The sequence below is a fragment of the Poecilia reticulata genome, chromosome 2 (assembly GCF_904066995.2).
Source record: "Poecilia reticulata chromosome 2, P_reticulata-male-v2, whole genome shotgun sequence".
Classification (NCBI taxonomy): Eukaryota; Metazoa; Chordata; class Actinopteri; order Cyprinodontiformes; family Poeciliidae; genus Poecilia; species Poecilia reticulata.
The window spans coordinates 19,868,316-19,880,498 of NC_088831.1; the positions used below are offsets into that span (position 1 = coordinate 19,868,316).

Here is a 12,183-nt window from a genome sequence, read left to right on the forward strand (position 1 = left end):
AATTTTCTCCAGGGACGTCTTAGTTATTCATTCAGAAGACTCATGAGCTTCAGACAGGAAAAATATAAAGACAGCAGGGAAAAGACACGCGGCAAAGGTCAGGAGGTCAGGACCGACACAGCTGGTCTGAAGACTGACGGTCTCTGGGGCACCATAGCGACACGTGCTGCCTGGGCTTTCTGCTCCCAAACGTTCAGTGATGTTTCAACAGATACCAGGAAGGAGTAACGTATTCCAGCAAGGCTGATCCGTGTTAAAAAACAGGATGAGTCTTCTAGTTAAAAACCTGGAGTGTAAAAAGGTGTCATTGGAAATGGGCTTTGATTAGTGAGTCTCTAGTGAAATTTATGGGTAAAACTGTGGACACCTGGGGCATAAAAACGGATAAGAAGATTTTGTCTCACCGGATTGCAGTGCGTCACTTTTAAAAAATATTTTTCTTACATATTTGTTGAAGTTGTCACCATGTTATGACAGCATAGCATGAGACATAATCAGATTAAAAACAAAACAATAAGAGGCAGGAAGAGGGTCTTAGAGCTGTTAATCATGCCTGTCGTGAATGCTAAAGCTAGTTAGCATGGCCTCCGACGACAATGGATGAACGGCTTTTTGTAACGGTGAGCTGTTTCATTTGCACATTAGCGTTCACAAGGTTGACTGACAGCGCTAGGACCCGCCTCTTGGCAACAGCAGCGCAGGGAGGAGGTGCAGGAGATCGATCTTTTCACAGATTGTCTGCCACATAACACAATATGGTTACAGTTTTTTTTTAAATGTTTAAAAATATACTTTTATAAAAGTTACAATACAGCAGCTGTAAGGAAACAAGTCAAGAACTGGAAAAGTACTGGGACGCATACCAAAATTTGACACTGACACTTTGTATGTACGAACAGAGCGCTGATAATGGAGGCGACAGCGGCTGGTTCTGTCCAGCTCTCTGCCCACAGACAGAGGAGTAAAGCCGTGCTGAGTTCAGAGACCACAGCTCGAAAACATCACTTAGCTCTGAGTCACTTAGATAAATAAAGAGATAAATCACAGACAAATCTAACACAAAGGAAACAGATGAGTAGATGAAGGAAGCAGAAAAATATTCCAGCCAGCCAAGACACAAAGTGAGGAAACGTTTAGGATTTTCCAGACTGATTAAATAAAAACATTTATGTGGAAAGTGGATTTTAAAAATTCTTTGATTCTCAGAACTGTTACCAGAAAAGTGTCAGCTAAATCACATTTAAGCCAACCGGACAAATCTGAACAGGATTTGTTTACCCCAGTTTGGCAACGCAGTAGATCCTGAGCCCCTAATCTCTCCGTATGGTAATGAATCATTCGCCAATGATGCAAAGTGTTTGCTGTCAACTATTTACCATGTTAGAAGACCTGTAGCCATGACAACAGACTGTTTTTGCTGTCCATTTGAGTGCTTGCCTCCTAAACCAACGAGTTGAGAGAAACCCATTGAGAAAGAGGAACATGACTCTAAAACCATAATGCTACACTAGTAACATTAGCGCTAATGCTGCAACCAACATCCTCCCTAGCCTATTGCATCAGAACTCTAAAACCAGCTCAGGTGATGCTCATAATAATTGTAGAGATGGTTGATGATTTCAAGGATGATCAACATGGTTCCAGTTCAGGCTCAGGAAAGAACATATCTCCCTTAATTCATGAGAAAATGACAACATATGGTATGCGGTATTTAAAATAGTTGCAATGTTCTAATATTTGCATATATTGTGGGTGATTCTCATGAAGTTTGAAACGTTTTAAACTTCAATTATGAAACACTTGAATTTCTATTTAACCAAACAAGGACCTGAGTGTTTCAAAATGTTCATTTAGAGACATTTACTAATAATTAAACCATCAGTGGCCTAAAGGAATGTGGTCCACCCCCACAAGTTTTCTTTCTTTTTAGTCTTTTTCTTTGGTGTGGTTTCAGGAACTGACGGTCTGATGGGACAACTCTTTTCTCCGACAGTGACATCTGCCGCGCTGCTCCTGAGCGTCACGTTAGGAGCTTTTGGTTGAAAATGTTTAGTTAGTTTTTCACATTAATTAAAGGTTGTTTATTTAAAATCTTGGTGTTGAATGACATGTTGCAGTAGAAGGACATGCTGTAGAAAATCATGTAAAATGTTAGATGCAGTCTTTTCAAAGTGGAAACACTTTGGAGTAAATATCTTCCTTATAAAATTGTTCTTTTACAAAATTAAAATTTTTATGCTTTAAATAATTGCTGCTATATGTTAATGGATGAATAATTTTGGCACGCATCTTACCGTGCAGACAAGACGGCATAATTGCAGAGTAGAAAACTTTACAGATTTACGTCGGAGATATTTACATCTTTTTGTTTCAGCGTAGCTGCAGCTACATGTTGCTCACAATAGCTGGAAAGCACATTTTAACCTCAGATGGCTGACATCTAAAAGAGAGTTTAAAAGAAACAGAAGAAACAAAAGACTGTGGTGAACAGTGGTGAGTTGGTCAAAGTGAAAAAGACGACCGATGAGTCAGAGACATGAGACATGCCACACACACATATCCTTACACACACAAATGACTTCCAGTTAATTCTGCCATTCCAGTGAAGCTTTGGTCAGCAATCATGCAGGTCAAATCAAAAACAAAGACCTCCTTTGTAAGAAAAACACACACATGCACACACACACAAACAAACAATCCAACTAGGCCACTCAGTAACTGTTTCTGTTGGGCCCTGCAGCCTCTCAGTGTCAGTTTTTCTTAAAGGCACTGGAGCAGTGCAGATGTTTGCTAGATCCATCTTTCTGCAACATTAGGCCTGCAGCCTGAATGCAGCGAGAACATAAACATCCTGTTTGAACAGCCTGCTACACAACTTGCACTTAATAAGGCCATGTAAGATGAATTTACCTTTTATGGGCATAACATGCCTGGAACTGAGCGCCGCATGAGGCCAAATGCTCCACAGGTGTTCCAACAAGTCTCTCAGAAGCCAAGAAACCTAACCCACTCACACTGTGGCTGACAAGGAGAACACTGGATGTCTACAGTGTAGGGAAATTTAAGGTTACGCTGATTTAAAAGAGCCACACAGTTCCCCGCAACAACCACAACAAGTCGATAGTTGCCTAATTTCATTGATGGTTGCTTTTATTGCCAACTTCAAAGTAAGCTTATGAAAGGAAATCAAAGAAAAGTGACATCAAACCTTACAGACTTTATAAGAATAGCCAATATTAATCTCTGACTTACAGCTTTTAAACTCCAGTTCAGATGTGGACATTTGCAACTGATCCAGTTTTTAGGGTTAAAAAACCCCCCAAAAAAAAAACAGGAGTTAAACTCCCACAGATGTGTAATCCAGATAGAGGGGAACAAAGTCAAACGTCATTACTTCCTTCATAAAACCTTGAATTATTATTTTTTGGGTGAATTTCTGGCCCGCATTAACACAATCGCGGGCAAATTCTAATATATTATACAAATCAATTTTGTGCAACGCTCAAGAGGACAAATGCAGATTTCACCCATTCAGATAGAGGGGAAGCGGAGAAGGGTGTCCCGTCAGACCGTCAGTTCCCGAAACCACACAGACAAAAAAAAAAAACACTTAAAAAAACCAACACTTAAGCAAGGTAAAAAAAAAAAAAAAAACCTTGTGGGGTCCACTGGACTCCGTCTCTAAAGAGAACGCTGTGAATGAAGAGGAGATCGAAAGCTAAACCTGTGGAAAGGAAGCAAAATGGTAAAGCTATCAATCCCAACACAAAGAACAGTTCTGGGAGCTTTGGAAATTAATGTGACACCAAAAAATCAAAACTGTTATCTGGATAACTAATTTATCACAATAAATGATAGCTAATCCGGTAAACGCCCTCCAATAACTGGTACCAATATTGCATTTGTAATATGAAGAACTGTAGATTGCTACAGAATGCTTATCCTACTTCTACTGTCATTTTCAATCGACATATACACTCAATGTTAATTATATGCAGATATTTCTAGTCTTAATTTACCCGTTTGCGCTGCTGTAACACTTTATTTTTCAAAATCAGCAGCATGTTTTTAAACTTTTGCAGCATTTTATTGTGAAATCATCAATGAAACCCAAGATCAAACAAACATCAAGTGTTTATTTTGTTCGTCTATGTTACTCTGAAATAACACAGTCATAACTTAGCACACAAGTTATTCCAAGCATGTAGAATATCGAGGCCGTAGTGTCTGTTTAGTGGATATAGAGTGGGAGGGGGTGAGGGCTGCACTCTTTTAGAGTGTTTGCAGAGGTCTGCCACAGAATACCAACCAGACTCAACTACACACTCACACACGCACTCACTCACACACACACAATAGCTCCCCAGCCCACAAACACACAGCCGTCCCTCTTGGCCTGAACTGCTCTGTGTTCCAGCGGCTCCAAAAGCTTCTCTCTGTTTATCGGAGCTTTCCAGTGTTTTCTCTGCTTTTAGAGCTGACCTGATTTCAAGAAACTGCTGAGTGTTGCATGTGAGCTCTTGTTCCGACGCAGAGCGCTAAGCAGACGGGAATAGGTTAGCTGTTTTTACGTGGGCCCATATGCGATCCAACCCAACGCATTTTGCAAAGTAGAGGGCTGGGACAAAGTTACCGTGATTAGAAAGTGCGAGCGACGTCGCCAAAATTCAGCTAAAATGAAGTTTGTGCACTACAGAGTGTTTAGCCAGCTGCTGCTCTGACAGCAGGGAAGGAATGGAAACAGATACAAGCCACTACATAATGGCAATACCTCCGGTTGTCAGGTGGAGATGCATCAAAGCGTTGTGATTGGGAAAGTCGGCACACCTGACGGTGATTGCACCACAAGTTGCTCTGAGGGAACGTTTTAGGTTCTGCAAGATGGAGCTCGTTTCTCCGTTTCTCTGCCTTCTGGGTTAATGGAAACACTCTCCTTGGTTTTCTAAAAAAGTTTCAAGGTTTTCCTTAGTACCCATTGTTTTTATCTCCTGGAGGAAAACAAAGTGAGTCATATGCAGATCTGGACCGATGATTCAGGCCACGCATAACAGCTGTTACCGAGTCTTACAGCAATTAGGAAACATACCAGGCTTGTGTGTTTCATCTGGGGTTAAAATGTGTTTGGAAATGGTACTTGTAAGAGACCGTGATAGTCAGAGTTAGGCCTTAAGAGTGAGGCAATGCTGCCACACCCCAAGAGATGCTGATAAGCAAGTAATAAACCAACCACAAAACTGGCTTCCTGTCTCCTGCACCCTCAGTCTTCACTCCCCATCTCCTGGTAACTGGTGGGACTTTATCCGACACAGATTTCTATCAATTTATTTGCCACATCATGTTTCAGTAATATCTCTCATTTCTGACTGAAGCAGGAAGGTAAGAGCAGAAGGATATGTCACAGAGAAGAAAACTTTAAGTGATTTCTTTTTGCAGTTCAAAAATAACACAATTCATTTATTAAACTTAGCTAAATACTCTGAGCTTTTTCAAAGAAACTTCACCCAAATCCTGTCCTTATTGCTGAAAATAAACTCAATATTTTTCTAGGCAAGGGAACTGGAAGACAATTGACCTTACAAAAATGAGCAAACTAAATGTCTTACTTTTATTAACTTAAATTTAAGGACAACATGCAAAACTTGTTTTTGTCTACAATGATCCACACATTAAATGAAAAAACTTGCCTAATTTATTTATTTTATCAAAATATAGTTTATTACTCAGCAAGAAAAAAATTTTCACTGGACAATTTTGACAATTGTAACCACTTGAAAACAATCAATGTTTATGATTATACATTTTTCAATCAGAACGTATGGATAATGGAGAATAAAACATGTTTAAATCACTGACATTGTTTTAAAATATAGACAACCTGGTTACTTACAGGCAAGGAGGATACAAGACAAAACTCAAGACATTTGATTAGCGTATTTAAGGCCAACTTGCAAGTTTTCTGACTAATTTAAGGCATTTTAAAGCAGATGAATTTCAGACTTTTTAAGGTTGGGGACGACACCCAGTTAAAGAAACAGTTGCAACTTGTAGAAAAGAGGGGAAGAGGACTTGCCTCTGCAGATGAGCCTACATTCCTCCTTTAAAATACATTCCTGAATGTGTCCCAACACGAGGCAACAGGAACATAACCAGCTCAGCCCTCATTAACCTATTGATTACACTGTAAAACACAAAGTTATTCATTTGTGGCGACAGCAGGCCTTTGTTCACCGCAGCTTGCTTTATTTTCTAACCTAGCAGGTAAAGACGGCATTTTGTTTCCAGGCCACTCTGGGGTCATTCTGTCTGCCACAAATTTAGACCATTTTCAGTTAGCCATGAGTCAGGAAGTGCAGCATAAAGCAGACTCCTTAATAAACTCATTGTGGTTAACTTTGTCATCTCCTGCAGCTGTGCCTGACTAAAACTGAAATGCTAACGCCAACACAGTAGAGGTGGGCGATATGGACTTACAGTTTCATCACGATGTTTTGTGGAGCTATTGTGATAATGGTAAAAGTGCATTACTCCTTTTTTTATTTAGGGTAACTGTATGGCGGTGACTGCATGCCCCACAAACACAAGCACGTCACTCTCTGCTCTCTGCCCTCGCTGTGCGTCAGAGCGTTTTGTTCCTGGTTACCTCTGTCGTCGAACAGCAGCTGCTGGCAGCTGGCGGAGTTCTTCCAGGGACAACTGTACACGGCTCCCCTCTCCACCACGGTGCTGCTGCTGGACGAGGTGTTGGCTCTGGGCGCTCCGATAAGAACGTCGGAGCTGAGGAGGACAAGGAAGGCGGTCAAGTAGCAGCAAGATGAGGAACACAGACAAAAAGAGAGGCGTTTCATTAACGGTTTCTAAACAAGAATCGGGTTGTGGATGGGAGATGCCCTTCCAGACCATCGTCATCTCTCAGTTTTTCAAAGATCATTACAGACGGCGCTATATATGGACTGGCTTAGATCAACGTTTATTCATTCAATCTCCTGGTAATATCTCTCGTTTGTCAAACTGCTTTAAAAGACAAATATCAGGCAGAAAAACCGAGCAGAAAACCAGCGACTGGTCATTCAGGTTCTAAAATAAATAAAGTGAGAGTTATTGCATTACTCTTATTTCCTGAATTTATTGCCCTTCTGAAAATCTTGTAAATACAAGTGCAGCTTGGCGATATAAAGCGAGCGCTTGGCTGCCTGCAGCGATGACCGTTTTCATCTGTGTTCAGAACAGCAGGCCTTTGTTCATAGCAGCCTGCTTTAATTGCAGCTGATTTATTTGCAGGAAGCAATCCAGTGGATCACAACGTACAATGAGGGAAAAACCTAACGGGTCAGACGGCGTTTTTGTTTACGGGCCACTGATTTATCAGGGTATCGATTCTGAGTATTACGATGTCAGCTGAGAACATCAGGAAAACAGCAAATCGCTGACTAGAAGGATTCAGACAGTTTAACTTCCCCTGTTAGATCAGCATGTGCTTTATAGAAACATGGGTGTGTCTTAACACAATGTTGAGATGGAAAGATGGCAGCAGTGACCTAGCAACACGGACAGAGTCATAAAATCAGTAAAAAATAATTTTAAGAGAGAAAAACTGACATCATGTGGCAAATAGTTTTTCTGGCGTGAACATCCAAAAGGTCAGAGGCCATGTTGTGAAGGATTTCCGAAAGAAGGACAACTCAGGGTTTCCCCCAGTGTATTATAAGCCTGGCAGGCCACCAGGCTTGTTATTTTAAATAGTGTTTTTTATACACCGGTAACAGTAAACATGGATTAAGCTAGGTTTATAGTTTAACACGCATTGAACACTCCCTTGCCATTGAACACAGCGTGGAAATGTGCCGTTCCTGCACCTGCTTGGCCTCACCCTATTATTTTCAAATTACAATGCCTGCGCGTACTCCTCCAAATGTTTGTACATTTTATAACAAACACAGTGAGCTGCCCTATAGCGCCCCCTACCACCGGGCTTAGCAGCTTTTATGGGGGAAACCCTTTATAACCCGATCTTTGAGTACCTTAGTTAGCGACTTACTGACTTGGGTTTGGAACAACCTCACTGGGGCCAATGGGGCTCAAGTAGTGACATAATGAACAGCTTCATATTTGAAACAGGCAACAACAGCGTAGCGGCACATAAACCTCATAGCAGTTGTCAAGCAAAGTGGTAGAGTGGCGATGACTTGAGTGAGTTCAGTTGCACGTTCACACCTCCCAAAACGAACCGGACAGACAAACAAACCGGAGTTCGATTAAAACGAACCAGACAGAGATGTCGTAAGAGTCCAACCATTGAAGCTCAACCCCAATTTATTACAAATAAAATCAGTTAAAAACTATCATCAAGTAGCAAATAGTTTTGCTACTTGATGATGCAGCACAATGAAGCCAAACACAGCAGCGAATTTACAGCAGAAAAAAGGAATAATGGCTAGTAGTGCAACCACCCAGACAAAGTCCAAACCTCTGCCTGATTCAGTCTCAAGAAGGATGCACGTAAAAACCTGTAGATGTTAAAAAAATCTGAGCTAAAAATCAGAGAGAAGAAAGCCAAAATTCATCCATAAAAAGAGAATACTGTATCATTAATTGTAGAAAGGAGTGTGTACCCTTCTTTCCCGCTTGTCTTTGAAATATTTACTTAATACACAACAAGCACATGTCAGAACCAGACCGAATAGCATGACAGGAATTAGCTAAAACCTAATTAGTCTCTGGTTTTAGTGGAATGGAGGAAGAAAAAACCCCACACATTTAGAAGAGCTACATTGAGACAAAGTGTTCTGTCAGTCTGTAAAAGTAGTAACACAAGTAACGGGTGGTTGTGCGTTATCTCCAAATCGCACGCTCTTGTTGCTTTTGGCTTTTTGCTGAACTAAAAGCACTCAAAGTGAAACAAACCCAAACACTTCGGCAATCAAGAATTTGGTCAAATTGGCCAAATAATTTATTACCGATTTATCTTTCTTGAGTAGCAAACTTCTAAGAAAAAGTTTAACAGCAGGACTTTATTTTTTGAGGGAGTGAGGAAGGTTGTGTTTGTTGAAGGATTGTGTTTTGTCGATAAAAAGTTTGGCTGTGCAACTTATAAGGAAAACGTCAAATAAGTGACACAACAAAAAACCGAACTAAAGCCTTTAAGACGCTTCAAGAGCCGCTTTTTGTGCAGATACGCTCGAAGGAAGTATTCTGCTATCTTGTCAGACAGACGTACTGAAAATAGTCACGAGAAAAGAAACATGGAAATGGGAGACAAAAGTCAGAGACGACTCGCACGATTCAGCCTCACACGGTGGAAACACAATACCTCTGTCATCTCTGGAAATAAGTAAATATTCCCCTTAGACTGCTTTGAATCACGATGTATACAGCCTCTTGAAGAAAAAAAGTATGTATAAACCATGAGTTTTTCCACTGTGTCTTGTTTCAGTCTCAAAGCATTTTAGTTAGATGTCATACAAAAACTAGTGCATGACTGTGAAGTGGAAGGCAACTTATTTACAAATGGAAAGATGAAATATGCATCTTAAATCAAAGTTTACGGAACCACCTTTCACATCAAAACCTGAACATGTTTTGTTCAAAGATTTTCTATTGATTGATTGTTTGTTTGTTTGTTGGGATATTGTCCTACTGAACAGATCGATCTTCTCCACCTGTACCCTGAGCTACCAGGACCGTCTGAAGAAACTCACCAGAAACAACCAATCAGAGCCAGGAGGCAGGTCTTAGTGCTGTCAATCAACCTCATATACACGCTGACAAATGTGCTAATGGCGAAGGAACATTACCGTTCAAGGAAAACCATTTATCCGCTGTCGTCGGTAGCTGCACTAGCTAGCGTTAGCATTTGTGGTAGGAACCAGCAAGGAGGACAGGCTGAGCACAAGAGTGATTGACAGCGCTAAATCCCTCCTCCTTTCTGACTGAGTGGTGGATTCCTGCCGTTTTTTCCTTAATTTTGAGTGATCAGTGATTGGTCGATGCTTACGTGTGAAGTCAATATTATCCAAATAAAGGTCAAGAAATCAACCACTGTCCTCCTCTGATCTCCCGTTAGAGAGGTTTGACAGACCAACCCACCAGGTCATGTCTGCATATCTGCAGTTAACAACAGTCCCTCCTCTATTGCACATTCAGCGACTTTTTTGCTATACTTAGTGACGTTTCAGACAAAAAAAATTGGTATCGGCCTAATTTGGAATCGGCAGATCAAGCTTTTTAAAGATCAGTGATCAGCCAGAAGACTGCTGTCGGTGCAACGCTAGTTTAAATTAATAACTTTGCAGCATACAATTTTAATTTTAATCTAAGCTTTATTGTGTTTAGAGTAAATCAGTCTACAGTTAAATTTGATTTAAGAATCAAAAGGAATACCTTTATGTAAAAAAAAAAATGAAGCAGAAAGACACTCTGGACATTCCCAACAGAGAATGAGGCTGTGACCAGGCACTTTCTGCCGCTCTCTGCCAGTTTGAGTTCAATATTAGTGGCCCGATTCTTTATCGATTCACTCTGATTGGTTATCTGCAGCTCAGACAGTGAATGAAACGCAACACTTCAAAGTGCTTGCTTTGAAATCAGCCTAAGAAAAATAAGCTACTTTTGCATTAAAAGAAATAACATTTTAATTCCTTCGCTTTCTATTTGATTCACAATAGTCAGACACATGTAAAACACATGTTCTGTGTGTGTTAGCTTGTGATGAGTGTCGGTCAGATTAAAAGTATCACCATTAAGATTCATTTCGCCCAAATTCTGATTTTAAAGAGTTTTTGTTTTTACTGGTCTGATGCCATTTTCTAATTTTAAATGCCATTTTTTCCATGTACTATAAATAGAAAAATTAACAGAAATAATGCGTTCTAAATGTACACCTGTGCGTAATTAATCCATATAAATGAGTTTCACTTAATGATAAAGTTCCTAAAATGAATTACTTATCAATAATATTTTAATTTATCGAATAGGTCCATCCATACAATAATAAGTTGGATTAGTCAGACAAACCTAGAGGAAAAATCGGACATTACCGGTAAAAAGTCTGATCAGTGCAACTCTTAATAGAAGAGAAAGAAAAACAAAAGAGAATGCTAAAATGTGCACGCGTTTCAGTTTAATATCTGAAATGCAACCAAGAAAAGTTTATCTATGCCCCAATGTTATGCGTTGTGCCCTTTAACCACGCTAGGAAAAATATAAGTAATATTTGCCCAAACTTTCTATGACTAATGATGAAATGATGATGAAATTGTATGAATAAGCATTAAAATTACATTATACATAAAAAAAACTCACTTTTGGTTGGTTGCGGATTTAAAGAAGTCCACCGAGAAGCCGAAGTAGCTTCCGAGGGGTCCGGTGTAGACGAAGGGTTTATCCACGTCCAGGTTGAAGGAGGCGCCGCGGCGGACGCTCACACACACCAGGACGAGCAGCCCGACAGCTGTCCGTGCCCCTGCCATGGCCGCTGCGGCTGCTGGAGATCCCCGCGGCTTCACCCAGGAAAACACCGACCCAGATAGGACGTTACCCCGTTGGTTACCGACACTCCCCGTGGCGGTACGCCACCAACAGCGTCACTTTCAGCAGGCTGAAAATCTCAGCCTTCCCAACGGGAGCTGTTGGAGAACAAGTCTTGTAAAGCGTTAAATGAACCAGGTTCCCTGCTTCCAGCTGAAGCCGCTGAGCCGCACACAGCGAACGAAGCGAGGCGTGAGGGTCACAGGGAGTCCGGTTCGGTTCGCCTTCGGAGGTTCGTCGGCTTGTTTTTGGCTGATAAAAGGAACTGGATGCCTTAACCGACCCCCGAACTGAGGCCAAGACCATTTGAGTACGAGGAATGTGTGTAAGTGTTGTCAGAGAAGCTTGTTCCAACAAGCTAAAGTCAGACAAATATACGGCTGAACCCCCGCTAACAACATCCCCTTAGTTAATTTCAAAATAAAAGCATGGGAGCAACCATGTTCAGAGTTATTTCATGTGAAAACTTGAGATCAGTGGTTTTGTTTTCAGCTGATGTACTGACAGACATTTCAAAATCTGGATTTATTGTCAAATTATGAAAACAAAGAACATCAAAAGGTTACAAATTAATACCACTTGGCGTTGAACATGGTTTGCAACATTAATTGTGCCTTCTATATTTACATATAACTTGAAGAGCAAATTTCTGGGAGCAAA

The 12,183-nt window shown here is 40.7% G+C and overlaps 1 protein-coding gene across 1 annotated transcript in view; it reads right to left on the bottom strand.

Moving 5' to 3' along the window:
- Window positions 1-11,896, bottom strand: part of itgav (integrin, alpha V) — a 44,327-nt gene extending 32,431 nt beyond the window's left edge. Inside the window, exons 1-2 of the mRNA XM_008402283.3 lie at window positions 11,299-11,896; window positions 6,641-6,774 (exon numbers count right to left, since the gene is read on the bottom strand). Of these exons, the coding sequence (XP_008400505.1) occupies window positions 6,641-6,774; window positions 11,299-11,465 (301 nt within the window). The 5' untranslated portion in view covers window positions 11,466-11,896. The remainder of the gene's footprint in view (window positions 1-6,640; window positions 6,775-11,298) is intronic.
- Window positions 11,897-12,183: the final 287 nt, after the last annotated feature.